Genomic DNA, 17,840 nt, shown 5'->3' with positions numbered 1-17,840 from the left:
TGGATTATCTAACAGCATAGAGAGTGGTGGGGTGTTGTTATTCCAGCATTGTCCGCTCCACCAGACAGATCTCTGTTTAATCAACAGATAGTAGCCTAGCTTCTGTTTCCTCAACCCAAACTCCCTCACCACACACACAGGTCAATCACAAGCTTACTTTGCTGGCGGTTTCAGCACGGACAAACTCTATGTCCACATCCCTATCTATTTCCAGCTTAGCACCACACTGTCCATCGAGGCTGAATAAATACTGCTGGACTTGACACCCTTTTCGCAATTTGTCCGTTAAGGTTTACCCAGAGGACCACCGATTGGAGGAGAGAGGGGTCGTCGTTAGGGGAGAGCTCAGTGAGAGAGGACAGAGAAGTAAAATGGGTGTGTGTTATGGCTGTCCTGCTGTTTCTGTGGCTCTCAGTGGTCCTCTACCTGCAGTTCAGGCACGTACACATCCATCCACAGTATAGTTACATTAGTGCTTCTGGAAGCCTATTTCCCTCCGTTACCTGGCAGCTTGGCGATAAAGCGTGGCGATAAACTGTCCTCCAGGAGGATGGCTGTGATGGGAAAAAAAGCATGACTGCAAGGCGAATGACAAATTAGTTCATGCATGTCCGTATCTACAGTATGTGACTGTGTGCTCCCAGTATGTATAATGTATGGTCTATTCCTCACCGTTTACAACATGTGTATGCAAGCGAGTACTAAGTAGCTGTGTACTCATTATCATGGGTGTGATGCCTGCCTATGGAGCCGTGGGCTCATGGTGACAAAGTTTACCCAGAAAAACAGATCTATCCCAGTGGCACAGCAGTGCATACAGCAAGCACCATCAGTTAGACCAACAGCTGGGTCTGAATATAAACCAGCCAGATTAAAAACTCTGGGGATTGAATAAAGTGTTTTTCTTATTTTAGCCTGTGGGCCAATAGAGTAGTGATAGGGTGACAGATCTGCAGGCCCAGTGATGGGCAGACTGATAGGCGGCACCAGGGAAGCCATGTGCCGTGGCAAGGGGAAGCTCAGCTCCAGTTCTGTCAGTCTGACCGGGCTCTCCACTGGGTCTCTGTCCTCCAGGAGGACGGCTGTGTCCATGGTGAAGGAGACACGCATCATCTTCTCTGCTCTACTGTCACTGACCGACTGCCTGCCTGACCGACTGCCTGCCTGACTGTTCAAGACCAGCAAGAGAGGCTCCTCAGATCAACTGTAACAGGTCAGAATCTCTGGGATGCTGCTTTCTGAGAAAAATTATTATTGTCCATTCGACAACATAGCTCTCATCTTCTCAAAAGCTAGCATTTTTACCCGAGTGTGAGAAAGGAGGGAGGAAGTGATGGAGAGGCAGAGGGAGACCGAGATAAAACAGCTGGTCAGTATTGCTGGAGGGCCTGGTCAGGTCCAAAGTTAATACAACGTCCAAACGGCAAGAGTCTTCGAGAGATGAACTTTGTGTATGGAATAACATTACAAACCTGAGCATGTGAAGGTCGTGGTTATGAGAAGCCAGCTATGTTGTCGAATGGACAAGAATAGTTCTCTCAGAAAGCAGCATGCCAAAGCGACGGAGGGCAGGCAGCAACACAGACTTAAGGAGCAAAAAGAGATTTCTACCAATTCGCACCAACTGTCAGGGATGAATATTTCACCCAGGCAACTGACTAAGATTGTGGGTAGGGCGGGGAACCTGGGTGAGGTGTCTAGGTTCAGTTCAGTGCCTCTAGCCCACATTAGAATACCAAGCAGCACAGACTCAAAAGTTGCATAGACCTCCTGACTGGGAAATACTAACACAGAATCTCACTGATAATGATGACGAGCTGTTGAAAATGTCTTACATTTACATTCTTCTTAATGGTCAAGGTTAGCAATCCCTCCAGGATTTCACAGGGATTTTTGTGGGCAAAGATCCTTGATTTTGCTGCAGCAAATTCTGACATTTGCAATGATTTTGTCCAATTTGTGATGAAAATACTCTGATGAGGGAAAAAACGTTTGTTGACGTGTGGCTTGATTGAACCATATGAGATAAAAAAGTGCAGTGATTGGTTGAAATTGCGAGCCCTCTTTTTGTACTGCAGTAGTGGATCAATTTTGACGCTAAAATATTGCAATGATTTGACTGTTTTTAATGCAGTGATTGGTCAAATTTGCAAGCCCTTACATAATATGCGGGGAATTGCTGATTTTGCAACAACAACAAAAAAATTGGGGCACATAATCCTGGAGGGACTGGGTTAGGTTCTATGCCTAAGGGTACCTTCTGTTCTATGCAGAGCCTGAAACAAACGCTAAATATTATAGCTAGCATTGGAACCAACTTTAGCACTAATGCTAACAAGCCCGGCAACACGCTTTCACTATTCCTATTGGAACTGACAAGGTCTTTGCTACACAGAAGGGCCAGAAAATGTAAACTCTCACAGCTCTGCTAAAGCAAAAGAGTCTTAATTCACAGCATTCATTCTCAGGAAGACTGGAAGGTCACCAAGTTCTCCTCTTATGTAATCAATCAACCTCTGTTCTTCTTCTGACTGAGGGTACATTCAGAAATGGCCCGTCAAGATGAATGACGACAAGGGGTGAACCACAACGTGAAAGAACATGATAGTGGAATGTCAAGGACGGTTTCAAATCTAAATGTGAGCGATGACTTCAGAACATCTCTTAATTCACAATAGTCCCTTCCGTCAATGACCAGAGCAGTACAACTACCGTAATTTCCGGACTATTAAGCGCACCTGAATATAAGCCGCACCCACTGAATTTTTTAAAAAGTATTATTTTGAACATAAGCCGCACATGTCTATAAGCCGCAGGTGCCTACCGGAACATTGAAACAAATGAACTTTACACAGGCTTTAACCTGTTAGGGCTAGGGAGCAGTATTGACACGGCTGGATAAAAAACGCACCTGATTTACACTGGTTACTACTCCTCCCCAGTAACTACAATATGCATATAATTATTGGCTTTGGATAGAAAACACCCTAAAGTTTCTAAAACTGTTTGAATGGTGTCTGTGAGTATAACAGAACTCATATGGCAGGCAAAAACCTGAGAGGATTCTATATGGGAAGTGGCCTGTCTGACAAGTTGTTGTTCATCTGGGCTCTTTTTATTGAAGACTGAGGATCTTTGCTCTAACGTGACACTTCCTACGGCTCCCATAGGCTCTCAGAGCCCGGGAAAAAGCTGAACGATATCGAGGCAGCCTCTGGCTGAAACACATTATCGCTTTTGGCAAGTGGCCGATCAGAGTACTATGGGCTTAGGCGCATGCCCAAGTCGACCCCATGCTTTATTTTCTTTCGTCCGTTTACCTAAATGCAGATTCCCGGTCGGAATATTATCGCTTTTTTACGAGAAAAATGGCATAAAAATGGATTTTAAACAGCGGTTGACATGCTTCGAAGTACGGTAATGGAATATTTAGAATTTTTTGGTCACGAAATGCGCCATGCTCGTAACCCTTATTTACCCTTTCGGATAGTGTCTTGAACGCACGAACAAAACGCCGCTATTTGGATATAACTATGGATTATTTGGGACCAAACCAACATTTGTTATTGAGGTAGAAGTCCTGGGAGTGCGTTCTGATGAAGAACAAAGGTAATAAAATGTTTCTTATAGTAAATCTGACTTTGGTGAGTGCTAAGCTTGCTGGGTGTCTAAATAGCTAGCCCTGTGATGCCGGGCTATCTACTGAGAATATTGCAAAATGTGCTTTCACCGAAAAGCTATTTTAAAAATCGGACATATCGAGTGCATAGAGGAGTTCTGTATCTATAATTCTTAAAATAATTATGCTTTTTGTGAACGTTTATCGTGAGTAATTTAGTAAATTCACCGGAAGTTTGCGGGGGGGTATGCTAGTTCTGAACGTCACATGCTAATGTAAAAATCTGTTTTTGATTTAAATATGAACTTGATTGAACAAAACATGCATGTATTGTATAACATAATGTCCTAGGTGTGTCATCTGATGAAGATCATCAAAGGTTAGTGCTGCATTTAGCTGTCTTCTGGGTTTTTGTGACATTATATGCTAGCTTGAAAAATGGGTGTCTGATTATTTCTGGCTGGGTACTCTGCTGACATAATCTAATGTTATATTTTCGTTGTAAAGCCTTTTTGAAATCGGACAGTGTGGTTAGATTAACGAGAGTCGTCTTTAAAATGGTGTAAAACAGTCATATGTTTGAGAAATTGAAGTAATAGCATTTCTAAGGTATTTGAATAACGCGCCACAGGATTCCACTGGCTGTTACGTAGGTGGGACGATTTCGTCCCGCCGGACCTTGAGAAGTTAACAAAACACTGCTTGTAACAAAAAATAAAACATTAGCAGTAAGCTTTAGTTGTCTTTTTGCACCGAGTCAATTCCTCACGCTGCCGTTTCCAACATCTTATCATCGACTCATTAAGACCAAGCTCCCGTGCAGCAGCTCTATTTCCTTTTCCAACAGCCAGATCAATCGCCTTCAACTTGAAAGCTGCATCATATGCATTTCTTTGTGTCTTTGCCATGATGAGGGTGACAAAATGACTACCGTAATCAGAATGATGGGAAGTTTGAGAGCGCTCGATCTAAACAGTAAACAAAAAAGTTGTTTGACCTTAACCCGTTCGGCAATTTCATTGGTCTAATGAAAGCTTCATGCCGCCAAAAAACTGAGCACGTCACAGAATGTTTTTTTGAAAAAAAAGAAATTGAAAGCGGGAAAAATCCATATATTAGCCGCGTCATTGTTTAAGCCGCGATGTTCAAAGCCTGGGAAAAAAGTTGCGGCTTATAGTCCGGAATTTACGGTACTTAGATTTTTTCTATAGCATTCTTGACACTTCTGTCTCATGAAATTAACAAGACTACTTGAAAGGTCGTACTGACAATAAATCCAGAGTTACTGAATATGACACACCCCTGTAGCCCTAATATTACCTACAGGTATCTAACGTAGCTGTCAAACGTCTGACAGCTGAGCAGAGCTGACAGGGGTGTAATAAACCTGGGTACTGATGTCTTCACTATTTCGTTTTCTGAGGCCCGAGGTTAACCAGTAGTAGAGGTTTATCTGTGAGGATCACAGACTAAGGCCTTCAGGAGAGACTAATCTCACGTCACCAGGACTCAGATTTACAGCTGGCCTCCAACACCACTCAAATCAGGTAGCCTATCAGTTAGAGCACTTGGCCAGTGACCCAAAGGTTGGGGATTCAAATACCCGAGCCGACAAGGTGAGAAATCTGTCGATGTGCCCTTGAGCAAGGCACTTAACCATCATTTACTCCAGGGGCGCCGTACTACTATGGCCAACACTGTAAAACATTTCTCTGCACCTTGTATGTGACAATAAAACTTTATGTTATCGAAAACTTCCTGTTATGCACTGACTATTACTGTACTGAACGTCTATGCAGTTACTACGCTTCTCAAAGGGGGAATGGCTTGTACTGGCACCTTAGGGGAATAGTTAGCCAAGTCACAATCACAAGCTGCTAGGTGCATTTACACGCAAGCAAAGCCATCCAATTTACATTCAATTCTAATCTCCAACTTTCCAGCTACGTTTACACGCTAGCAAAGCCATCAAATTTACATACAATTTGAATCTCTAACTTCCCTTTGTCAACAAAACGAATGTCAGAAACAAGATGAATCTATAGTGTGTTTCTGTACTGAATTCTGTTGTCCAAGTAACAATTAAGATTGTCAGTGTTAAGAGGTCCATAAAGCCTCTTATTGAAAGTGCTTAAATGCTTAATGTGGTTTTAAAGAATTTAAGCCCCTTATTTTTGAGAGGATTCAGCCAACACCATGAATTCTACCCGTTATGAAAATCCTTCCATTGAGGGTGATACCACAGCACATTATGCATGTTGCCTAGTAACCAACTGGTAAAAGAGTCAAAATGCCTACCAGAGCCATCCACACATACTGTATACACACACAAAACACACATCTGCAATGTTGTTTAGTGACACAAAGGCACTATTTCAGGATACTGGGAAGAGAGGAAGGAGATGAAGTGAGTGCTTGGAACTCCATTAGAACATAGTGTAGTGGGGAAGAGCGCAACACTGTCACCCTTTTGCCCCCGTACACTCACAAGTACTCACACAAAGGGTGTTCCCTGCTACACCTGTTCCTCGAAGGTCTGGGGTAGACAGCTGTACCCCCCTTGAACAGAGGTAGCAGTGTTCCCAAAAAAGCCCCAGCTCAGCAAAGAGAGAGAAAAGCATTTCATACGCTCTCAGCAGGACCCTGTCATACAGCCCAAAGACAAGGCACTGGAAACACCCCACACTGTCACAGCCAGCCAGAGTGAGCATGCTGATGAGCTACGTGCACACACACACACACACTAATGAAGCCAGTCTGCCAGTGGCCATCTTCCAGTACATATGGATTCCTCAGTGTAAACCCTACCGTATTAAGCATTGACAGAGGGAGTCAGCGTTGCTGTTCTCTTCTCCATACCATGTGTTTGGAGAACATATGGAGTTTGAAGGCAGGGCCATAAATCTTCAAAACAGAGGCCATCCTCTCCCCTCATTTGACCGAAAAACACGCCGACCCTAAACCCTGTCATACCCTGGCCCCCACACACACACACACCCCAGCATGGCCCGAGCAGGTACATAGACTAGCTTATTGAGTTTCTGTGATGACTGTCACAGGTGGCTCTGAACTCTGACCTTTCATCAGATGGGAGCGGTGTGGTGTTGTGACTGCAAATGAGCGTTAACCTTTCTGACTCACCCAGACCCGAGGTGTAGATGGCCTTGACTGACTTCTTCATCTTGTACAGCACGCTGCGGTCCACATCCAGCGCCTGAAGGTAGGGAAGGAGCGAGAGGGAGGAAGTCCAGTTATGATCAGTTCAAGGACGCAATGAAAGCCATATGGCACACATTCTGTAGCATTCATGTTGCCTTGCCTACTAACGTGTCTGAATCGTTCCCAAAGGGTAATATTGGATGAGATAATGTTGTTTGAGGCACGTTGTCAGCTCTGGGCAACTTCTGTTTCCTAACGTTCTCTAGAGGATAGAGTTTTTTTTTCTTCTCATCTTTGGCATTGATAGCGTTTATCTTGCCACAAGCCATTGCGGACACAGGTGTGTCAGTGTGTGCCTACTATCTGTATGTGTGTGTTTGTAGGTAGCAGGTGTGTTTTAAAGTGTATATGTGCGTGACTTTGGGTAGCAGGTGTGTGATTTGCGTGTGTGTGTGTGTGTGTGTGTGTGTGTGTGTGTGTGTGTGTGTGTGTGTGTGTGTGTGTGTGTGTGTGTGTGTGTGTGCGCGCGTGCAAGGAGGAAGGGAACAGCCTCCTGACTGCAGGTGATTCATTATTCAGGATGATGCTATAAATAGGCCCAACTGAATCCCAGTGTGGCGTAAGAGGGGAGAGAGAGGAGTTCAGGAGGATCCATACAGACCAGATAGGTGGAGCCACTCCGTTATGGAGGTAGGTCAGGCTGATGCGGTCTCACACTACTAAGAAGCCGTTCCTGTAAGATGCGCGCACACACACACACGCGCAAATGCACTTACAGTACACAGTCTCTGACCCCAGCTGAGACAGTGCACCACTCTACCAACCAACGATTGGATGGTCTCCGAGGGATTTGGGAAATTAGTTTTGTGCTTCACCAAGAAGGTCCAGCCGGCGCCACTCTGCCCTTGTCCCCAATATCACTGAATTCAACAGATCCTATCCCCCTCAGTCTGAATCTACTTTAGTGAAAGGCACAGCGGCTCCATTCAGTTGCCACAGATAAACATGCACAGTATTCCCCTTGCTACCATGCTAGCCATGAGAGAGAGAGGGAGAGAATAGTTAGGCCTAAATCAGCATTATATTTTTTTAAATCCCCGAGAAGTGCTCTGTTTTTGTTGGTATTGAATTTCACGGAGTGGGGCGAGAGCTGAACAATGTGCTTAGTCACATTTATCAGTGGTTGCCTCTTGCTGACACAGGGAAGGCCACCTACATACAATTTGAAGGAGACAAGGTGGGCGTAGGGATATCTAAAGATGTCTTACGTACAGAGAAGATATAATAAAAAGAGAGGAATTGAGATTTAGAAGACAGTTGAGCACCCACGCTTATTGAGCACGACCATAGACTAGCGGTCAAATATAGGCTACAACTTGTTGATTCCTACAATTTGGGGGGGGGTTCCATTTTAGAAAGTGGAAAATAAGATGGAAAACATGTCAGTGAGTGGAATTCTGAAAACAGGACTGCCGCTGACCTTAACTTGACCTCTGAGATTGGACGATAGGAAGCATTGCCCTGGGTTACGATGCCACTGGGCTTATTACGTGAACATTATTGACTTTCAATCCACATCCCACTTGCAGACATTTCCTACAAACCCATTCTATCAGGAGAGAAGAAAGCCATCTCATAAGAGCTCAAAGTCATTTTGATCCTGGCGATTAACTCCCGTCTCCTCCGAAAGAGAGAAAAACACTCAACACAAAAAGCAAAAACACCGTCTCATTAGCTGAACAGAATTACTCATCCCAAGCGCTGACGCTAACGAGATCTCCACCTGGGCTGTCCTACTTAAACCTTAGCTTCCTGCCCACCACTGGCTGAGAGTCACACAACACAAGCCCTCTAAGATTCTCCTAAGACAGTCTACAAGCATTTATCACAACATTCAATGCATGTGCTCCAGCTGACTGATTTAGCCAGTGGCCAGCAATTCTTTGCAGCAACTGTAGCCAACTGATGTCAGACAAACCTCCAAATGTCATAGACACAGATGGAGTTATCCTAACCACCCTTCCTAAGATGTATGCTGCCTTGTTGTAATTTGGTGCCAAGAGTTTCCCATACAAATATGAGTCATGAGCCAGTCTAGCGTAAAATATATGACTCAGTTAAAACACAAAACCTTACTAGCTCCACAGAGACCATCTGGATTCATAGACCGAAACAAAGTCCGGACCCCACACATACTGAAACTCTGGATTTCAACCACACTGGAGGTATTGTTCAAAGCAAGCTATGAAACAAAGTGATAAATCAATTATTTTCTGGATCCAATGTTCAACAACAGGATCCCCCTTTTAAAGAGTAACATGAGATGCAGGGTTGCAAAATGTTTTTGCGCCATCCAATATCACCTTGGGCTCAAACACTTTGCACTCTCCTTCCAGCCATGGAAATCTGCTTCCTTCAGTAGATATTTTACCTAACCTTGAGAGCCTACTTCGTGATAATGCCCTAAAAGCATTTCTGCTGACCTCATCCCTCCCTAAGTATACAGCAACATTGGGACTTGGATCTTCATTGATTTCCAGTTCCTCTTTCCTTGAGAATGATACCGCCAAGCAGTGACTGAGTTAGTTAAATGCCCCCTCCAGAGGAAGTTACCGCCACTATTTTGACCTAATTCCTGTTCTAGTGCGGAAATGCTTGTTTAGTTCCACCTTCCGAACACCGAGGGATGGCACATATAAATATAGATTAATTGGGTGTGCACATCTCCACCTTCCTATGTTTGCACAGCCCATACAGTCTATAGCACAGGACACAATCCGCGACTTGTAAACAAACCAAACAGCCAGGGTCAAGGGTAGCTCTGCCAATCGCTAAAGAGCACAGCACAGTGAACAGTAGCTACGACAAGGTTACGGACCATCCACTCTCCTCCTCCCACTTCTGCAACGGAATTGAATGACCAAAGATGAATTAGTTTAGCAGTACTACTGGAGTTTTACCGGCAAAGCTAGAGGCTAACTAACCTACTCACTGGACCAATAAAGCCAACTAGCTAGCCAGGTAGCTAGCTATCGGTAACAATTGGTTCCAAAGTTGTTTCAAGCATAAAAGAGTACATGTAATTTTCTACCATTCAGCTGTTTTTCTGATAACCTAATTATCTGAAGACTAAAGGCTAGGTAGTAAGTAGCTAGCTCGAAATGTAGTTAGCTAGCTAGCTAGCTAGCTAACAAGCTACCTGGCTAGCTAGCTAAACAACAGCTGGAAGGACTTAGCTGTCATGTTTACAAGTATCCCCAATAGCTATTAGACGACCAATATAACAGTTGGCTCTAAAGCTTTTTGTAGGGAGCCAAGGAAAGCAACTATTGTCTGTGTCAGTGATGGGCACTAGCTAGAATGTAAACCAATACCTTTATGACAATATAGCTAGCTACTAATACAATAGCCCAACTTCTTGAACATTGTTTTGATGAGCTTGTTAGACCATGGTTTTCACTTGGTCAAATCATACTCTGTACCAAATGCATTGCCTATCAATAAACATCTTACAATGTATACATATGATGCAGTCTCGATTGCACTCCACACTGCCCTTTCCCACCTGGACAAAAGGAACACCTATGTGAGAATGCTATTCATTGACTACAGCTCAGCGTTCAACACCATAGTACCCTCAAAGCTCATCAATAAGCTAAGGACCCTGGGACTAAACACCTCCCTCTGCAACTGGATCCTGGACTTCCTGACAGGTCACCCTCAGGTGGTACGAGTAGGTAACAACACAACCGCCACGCTGATCCTCAACACAGGGGCCCCTCAGGGGTGCGTGCTCAGTCCTCTCCTGTATCCCGTTCACTCATGACTGCACGGCCAGGCACGACTCCAACACCATCCTTAAATTTGCCGATGACACAACAGTGGTAGGCCTGATCACCAACAACGAGACAGCCTATAGGGAGGTGGTCAGAGACCTGGCCGTTTGGTGCCAGGACAACAACCTCTCCCTCAACGTGATCAAGACAAAGGAGATGATTGTGGACTACAGGAAAAAGAGGACCAAGCATGCCCCCATTCTGATCGACGGGGCTGCAGTGGAGCAGGTCGTTGAGCTTCAAGTTCCTTGATGTCCACATCACCAACAAAATAACATGCTCCAAGCACACCATGACAATCGTGAAGCGGGCACGATAAAACGTATTCCCCCTCAGGAAACTAAAAAGATTTGGCATTGGTCCTCAGATCCTTCAAAGGTTCTACAGCTGCAACATCGAGAGCATCCTGACTAGTTGCATCACTGCCTGGTACGGCAGCTGCTCGGCCTCCGACCGCAAGACACTACAGAGGGTAATGCGAACGGCCCAGTACATCACTGGGGCCAAGCTTCCTGCCATCCAAGAACTCTATACCTGGCGGTGTCAGAGGAAGGCCCTAAAAATTGTCAAAGAATCTAGCCACCCTAGTCATAGACTGTTCTCTCTGCTACCACACGGCAAGCGGTACCAGTGCACCAAATCTAGGTCCAAGAGGGTTCTAAACAGCTTCTACCCCCAAGCCATAAGACTCCTGAACATCTAGTCAAATGGCTACCCAGACTACTCGCATTGCCCCCCTCCCCACCACTTTCACTGTCAGTTATGCATAGTAAATTTTATTAACTCTACCTACATGTACATACTACCTCAACTAACCGGTGCCCCCGCACATTGACTCTGTACCGGCACCACCCTGTATATATTATTCTTTTTTACTGCTGCTCTTTAATTACAAGTTACTTTTATCTCTTATTCTTATCCAGATTTTTTGAAACTGCACTGTCTGCTAGGGGCTCATAAGTAAGCATTTCACTGTTGTATTCGGCGCATGTGACTAATAAAATGTGATATGTAATTCTAGTGCATGTTCCTTGTTATTTACTTCATCCTGATATTACACTGTTGATGTGTACGGAGTACAAAGGTACTAGTTAGCTTGTATTCTCCGAACAATAACACCAGTGTTCCTGTAACAGAATGTGGGTACCGAAATTATAGCCAACAGAGGAGGAAGTGGTAGCTTGTTAGAGCACAGACATGTTTCTAACTTCAGTGGTGCTCATGAGGACCCATCAGGGGCGCAACTGTCACTGGGGACGGGGGGGGACGGGACATGACCCCCCCACATTCTAACATTTTATTTTTGACCCCCCCCCTCCCAATTTTATCATTGCACTGTGATACCAAAAAGATGCATCAGTGTACTTTAGGACCATGCGGACGCTTCAAAGTGGTCGGCTAGGCTGTTTGTCGGTTTCAGCCACTGTGCGAACACCACAGAGCGTGCGGACAGTCCGTGTGAAGGCAAAGTTTCTGACCAGCACGGTGCTGCTGTCTCTGTGTTGCACTTTTTCCGCAGAGTTGTTAAAGCAAGCAAAGCAGAAACTGGCTACTCTTTATTTGACTGATGTAGCTGGCAAGGTAACTGATGTTTGACTTAACAAAATTCAATGATCTATTCCCAGTGCTGAGCTAGTAGTGTAACTGACATGTAATGTTAGCTAATGTTTCATCCCCTCTCAACTTAAGTTCTGTCTGAAGAGAATGAACTAGCTCCGTAGCTAATTTGGCATGGGTCCTCAGATCCTCAAAAGGTTTTACAGCTGCACTATCGAGAGCATCCTTACGGGTTACATCATTGCCTGGTATGGCAACTGCTCGGCCTCCGACCGCAAGGGGCTAGAGGGTAGTGCGTATGGCCCAGTACATCACCGGGGCCAAGCTTCCTGCCATCCAGGACCTCTATACCAGGCGGTGTCAAAATTGTCAAAGACTCCAGCCACCCTAGTCATAGACTGTTCTCTCTGCTAACGCACTGCAAGCGGTACCAGAGCACCAAGTCTAGGTCCAAAAGGCTTCTAAACAGCTTCTACCCCAAAGCCATAAGACTGCTGAACAGCTAATCAAATGGCTACCCAGACTATTTGCATTGCCCCCCCCCCCCCCCTTACACCACTTTAATAACTCTACCTACATGTACATATTACCTCAATTACCTCAACACCGGTGCCCCCACACATTGACTCTGTACTGGCACCCCCTGTATGTAGCCCCGTTATTGTTATTTACTGCTGCGCTTTAATTATTTGTTATCTTACTTTTTTGTGTGTATTTTCTTAGAACTGCATTGTTGAATAAGGGCTTGTAAGAAAGCATTTCGCTGCTGTATTCGGCGCATTTGACAAATAACATTTTATTTGATTCCCTACTTTTCACACCTACACAGTATAACAGCTCTACAGACTTAACAGTCATGGTGCAGTCAGTACACAACATTGATGATGAATGTATACAGATTTGTTTAAATGCCCAGTCATGTTCATATAATCTCAGACAAATTACTGCAGTTTAAACCATCTATAGAACATCCTGTAATGCCAGTGAAACTGAATATCATGCACCCTGAAATGCAATTCCTCTGCTGGAAGTGCAAAACACAAAAGGGTACATACAGTATTTGCATGATGTGTTGTGATCATGAAGGCTGGCTGAATTCTGGCAAAGAACATGTTATTTTACCTCAGCATGTCTACAGATTCTCCCTTCTCCCTGTTTTTGTTTGCTTGGAAATGTTGATATTGGCAACTTTTCAAAAGAAACTGTGTAACTTAGAATTTACAGTGGCTAAGAAATGCATTGCTATTAATTGGAAGGTTGGTTATCCTCTCACAATGTCACAAAGGATGGCAGAAATGTCAAGTTATGCATCACTAGATGTTATTTATTACAAGATTAAGGGTATACTGTGCAACTTTCACAAGGTCTTGGTGCCTTATATGGAATAGCCTTCTATATTACAAAAGGGGTCTGTATTGAAAACCAGATTTTTTTTTGTCGAGCAATCGCAAATAGATGTTTTTTTCCCCCCTCCATGGCACACGAGACACCGGTGTGATTTGCGCCGTGTCAGAGGACTAATCCATTGAGGAGGGCACGAGGTTGCCCCGGTCCAAGAATAAGGGGATTGTGGCTCAGATGCACAAGGCACGTCTCTCTCCAGAATGCGCTCTCTCCCGCCATTGTGGGTATTCATTGTGTGCATTGTTTGTTATGTCTATCAAGTCCCCATTACATACATCCCTAAATCGTAGCCTACATTTACCATTTATTCCCATTTCTAATCTGCAATGTTTGTTTCGTTACAGTCATCTCTGTTAATGCATACAATATATTATTATTACTACTAGTCATTTAGCATTTGTTCTCATTGTCAGAGTGGACATGTGTTTTGCAGGATGCTACATTTGTGAGAAACAAGTTTGTTTATTTCATTTATGAGTTTTATCAATTTATTCATCGTCTCGTGTTTGAAACAGCTCCTATCAATGTTGAGTAAAGACGCACACCTGATTACACATATAGAAGGACTAGTCTACTTGGCCAGCACGCAAATGTAGGCCTCTAAAATGTGCCAATTTGGGGATGTCTGATGGTATTTCTGATTGTCGTTAACTCACCACAAATGAGCTGTGGAGCTTACCAAAGTATTTTTCCTTCACCTCAAAACAGCAAGTTAACAAAGTCTGTTTTTAGAATCAATTGAGAATGACAATAGTTCCTCAAAGTATTTGAACAATATTTCCAACTCACTTTCGATAACCACTCAGCAGGAAAGGGGAAAAATGTGATGCTCTGATCCAGTGGAAACGTCATAAAAGACCTGATGACTTCTAATCCCTTGCACAAATAGCCCACAGCGGTGTCTGTACCGACACAGTTGATAGTTGATCAAATGTTTCAAGAGTGTTGTAGACAGGCCATGCGTAGCCAATGTAATTTACAGATTATTATTATTATTATTTTTTTATTTTTTTATAAATCGGGATATTTTCTACCTGCAGGCTGCAATGTTTTTATGTGTTGGCTTAATGTAGATTATTATTACATAGTTGGCAATGGCAATAAAAGTTACTTTTAGATTTGTATACATTTTAATTTAGATAGAAACCAGACAATGATTTTGAGATACAAAGACTATTATAAATGAAATGACTGTTCCACAAAAATGTGCATATGAAAATCATAACTGGCAAGCAGATTGGTAGAAATGGTAAGATAAATTAGCATTCCAAATGGAAAAGGTTGCCCACCGCTGGTGTGTTCTATTACCGGCAACTTCAGGAGCATAACGGCAGAATCTGCGAAGGCCAGCAACAGCGTGAGGAGGGTTGGGAACAGGTTATCTTGATCTCTGGCTCCCTCGAGTCATTTGTGTGTCATCATTATTTAATCAAACAGCGTGCTTAAAGCATCAGACAAGTTCAATACATACAGTTGATTTTATTAAAAACACAGTGTGTCTATATATGGAAAAATACACGTCTTAACATTTTGGCTTGGGGATTTTAGCAGGGTTGGACAATCAGGGATGGTGACCTGATTAGCATTTTTTGGGGGAAAGAGAGAATCCTCTCTTTTCTGGGCATGTCTGAGTTATGTTATTTACAGTGACATAAGCCTACCTTCACAATAAGCTACTCAAATGAATGTGTACACTGCGTTTTTCTGGACAAACTTCGGTGAGGCTAAATTGTTGTGGTCTGTTGACTCCTAAACACAAAAGGTGGAGTTCATGAATAGTCACAATTGTTTGTCTTTCATGGATCAATGGATAGCCTAAATTCTATGAGCTTGACAATGACTTTCAATGACCTATTCATGCTTTCTTCATGGAGAGGAAGGTGTCTGGCCACGGTTTCACTTCTGTGGCCATGCAGAGCAGATGGGCGCTGGGATGGATAGCCTTATAGAAAAATGGCATATAGGGGGTAAGGGGATACCTAGTCAATTTCACAACCGAATGCATTTAACCGAAATGTGTCTTTCGCATTTAACCCAACCCCTCCGAACCAGAGGTGCAGGGGCTGCCTTAATCAACATCCACGTCATCGGCGACCAGGGAGCAGTTGTTGCTAGGGGTTAACTGCCTTGCTCAGGGGCAGAACTGCAGATTTTTCCACCTTGCCTGTTAGGGGATTCGAACCAGCAACATTTGGTGCCTTTTCGATAGGATAGAAGGTTACTCTGCTAAACACAGAAGTGCAACACTGAGGGATGAACTAAACTGAACAAAAATATAAATATAAATGCAACAATTTCTAAGATTTTCCTGAGTTACAGTTCATACAAGGAAATCAATCAATTGAAATAAATAAATTAGGCCCTAATCTATGGATTTCACATGACAGCGTATAAAGATACGCATATGTTGGTCACAGATACCATTAAAAAAAAAAAAGGGCGTGGATCAGAAAACCAGTCAGTTTCTGGTGTGACCACCATTTGCCTCATGCAGCGCGGCACATCTCATTTTGCATAGAGTAGATCAGGTTGTTGACTGAGTAACCGGCTACAATCTAGCACCTTAGAGGCTGCTGCCCTATATATGGAATCACAGGTCACTTTAATAATGTTTACCTACTGCTTTACTCATTTCATATGCATGTACTGTATTCTATTCTACTGTATTTTAGTCAACGCCACTCCGACATTGCTCGTCCTAATATTTATATATTTCTTAACTCCATTCTTTTACTTTTAGATGTTTGTGTTAGATATTACTGCACTGTTGGAGCTAGGAACACGCATTTCACTACACCCGCAATAATTTCTGCTAAATACAGTACCAGTCAAAAGTTTGGACACACTCATTCAAGGGTTTTTCTTTATATTTACTATTTTCTACATTATAGAATAATAGTGAAGACATCAAAACTATGAAATAAAACATATGGAAGCATGTATTAACCAAAAAAAAAAAAAAAAGTGTTAAACAAATCAAAAAATGTTATATTTTAGATTCTTCAAAGTAGCCACCCTTTGCCTTGATGACAGCTTTGCACACTCTTAGCATTCTCTCAACCAGCTTCACCTGGAACGCTTTTCCAACAGTCTTCAAGGAGTTCCCACATATGCTTAGCACTTGTTGGCTGCTTTTCCTTCACTCTGCAGTCCAACTCATCCCAAACCATCTCAATTGGGTTGAGGTCAAGTCAATGTGGATGCCAGGTCATCTGATGCAGCACTCCATCATTCTCCTTCTTGGTCAAATAGCCCTTACACAGCCTGGAGGTGTGTTGGGTCATTGTCCTATTGAAAAACAAAATGATAGTCCCACTAAGCACAAACCAGATGGGATGGCGTATTGCTGCAGAATGCTGTGGTAGCCATGCTGGTTAAGTGTGCCTTGAATTCTAAATAAATTAGACAGTGTCACCAGCAAAGCACCCCCACACCATCACACCACCTCCTCCTTGCTTCAAGGTGGGAACCACACATGCGGAGATCATCCGTTCACCTACACTGTCTCACAAAGACACGGCGGTTGGAACCAAAAATCTCAAATTTGGACTCTTCAGACCAAAGGACAGATTTCTACCGGTCTAATGTCCATTGCTCGTGTTTCTTGGCCGAAGCAAGTCTCTTCTTATTATTGGTGTCCTTTAGTAGTGGTTTCTTTGCAGCAATTCAACCATGAGGGCCTGATTCACACAGTCTCCTCTGAACAGTTGATGTTGAGATGTATCTGTTACTTGAACTCTGAAACATTTATTTGGGCTGCAATTTCTGAGGCTGGTAACTCGAATGAACTTATCCTCTGCAGCAGAGGTAACTCTGGGTCTTCCTTTCCTGTGGCCGTCCTCATGAGAGCCAGTTTCATCATAGCGTTTGATGGTCTTTGCGACTGCACTTGAAGGAAGTTCTTGACATTTTCTGCACTGACTGACCTTCATGTCTTAAGGTAATAATGGACTGTCATTCTCTTTGCTTATTTGAGCTGTTCTTCCCATTATATGGACTTGGTCATTTACCAAATAGGGTTATCTTCTGTATACCACCCATACCTTGTCACAACAACTGATCATCTCAAACGCATTAACCTGTTAGGGCTAGGGGGCAGTATTTACACCGCCGGATAAAAAACGTACCCGATTTAATCTGGTTACCACTCCTACCCAATAACTAGAATATGCATATACTTATTACATATGGATAGAAAACACCCTAAAGTTTCTAAAACTGTTTGAATGGTGTCTGAGTATAACAGAACTCATTTGGCAGGCAAA

The 17,840-nt window shown here is 43.4% G+C and overlaps 1 protein-coding gene across 7 annotated transcripts in view; it reads right to left on the bottom strand.

Annotated features, from left to right (window-relative positions):
- The window catches only part of asap2a (ArfGAP with SH3 domain, ankyrin repeat and PH domain 2a), a 111,709-nt gene that overhangs the window by 73,616 nt on the left and 20,253 nt on the right, over nt 1-17,840 (bottom strand). For all 7 annotated transcript variants that reach the window (XM_045723375.1, XM_045723376.1, XM_045723380.1 and 4 more), the window contains exon 2: nt 6,761-6,833. In XM_045723375.1, coding sequence (XP_045579331.1) covers nt 6,761-6,833 — 73 coding nt within the window. The remainder of the gene's footprint in view (nt 1-6,760; nt 6,834-17,840) is intronic.

This window comes from Salmo salar, chromosome ssa09 (assembly GCF_905237065.1).
Source record: "Salmo salar chromosome ssa09, Ssal_v3.1, whole genome shotgun sequence".
Lineage (NCBI taxonomy): Eukaryota > Metazoa > Chordata > Actinopteri > Salmoniformes > Salmonidae > Salmo > Salmo salar.
The sequence above is the reverse complement of the archived record's forward strand: the minus strand, read 5'-3'. Positions and strand labels throughout refer to the sequence as shown.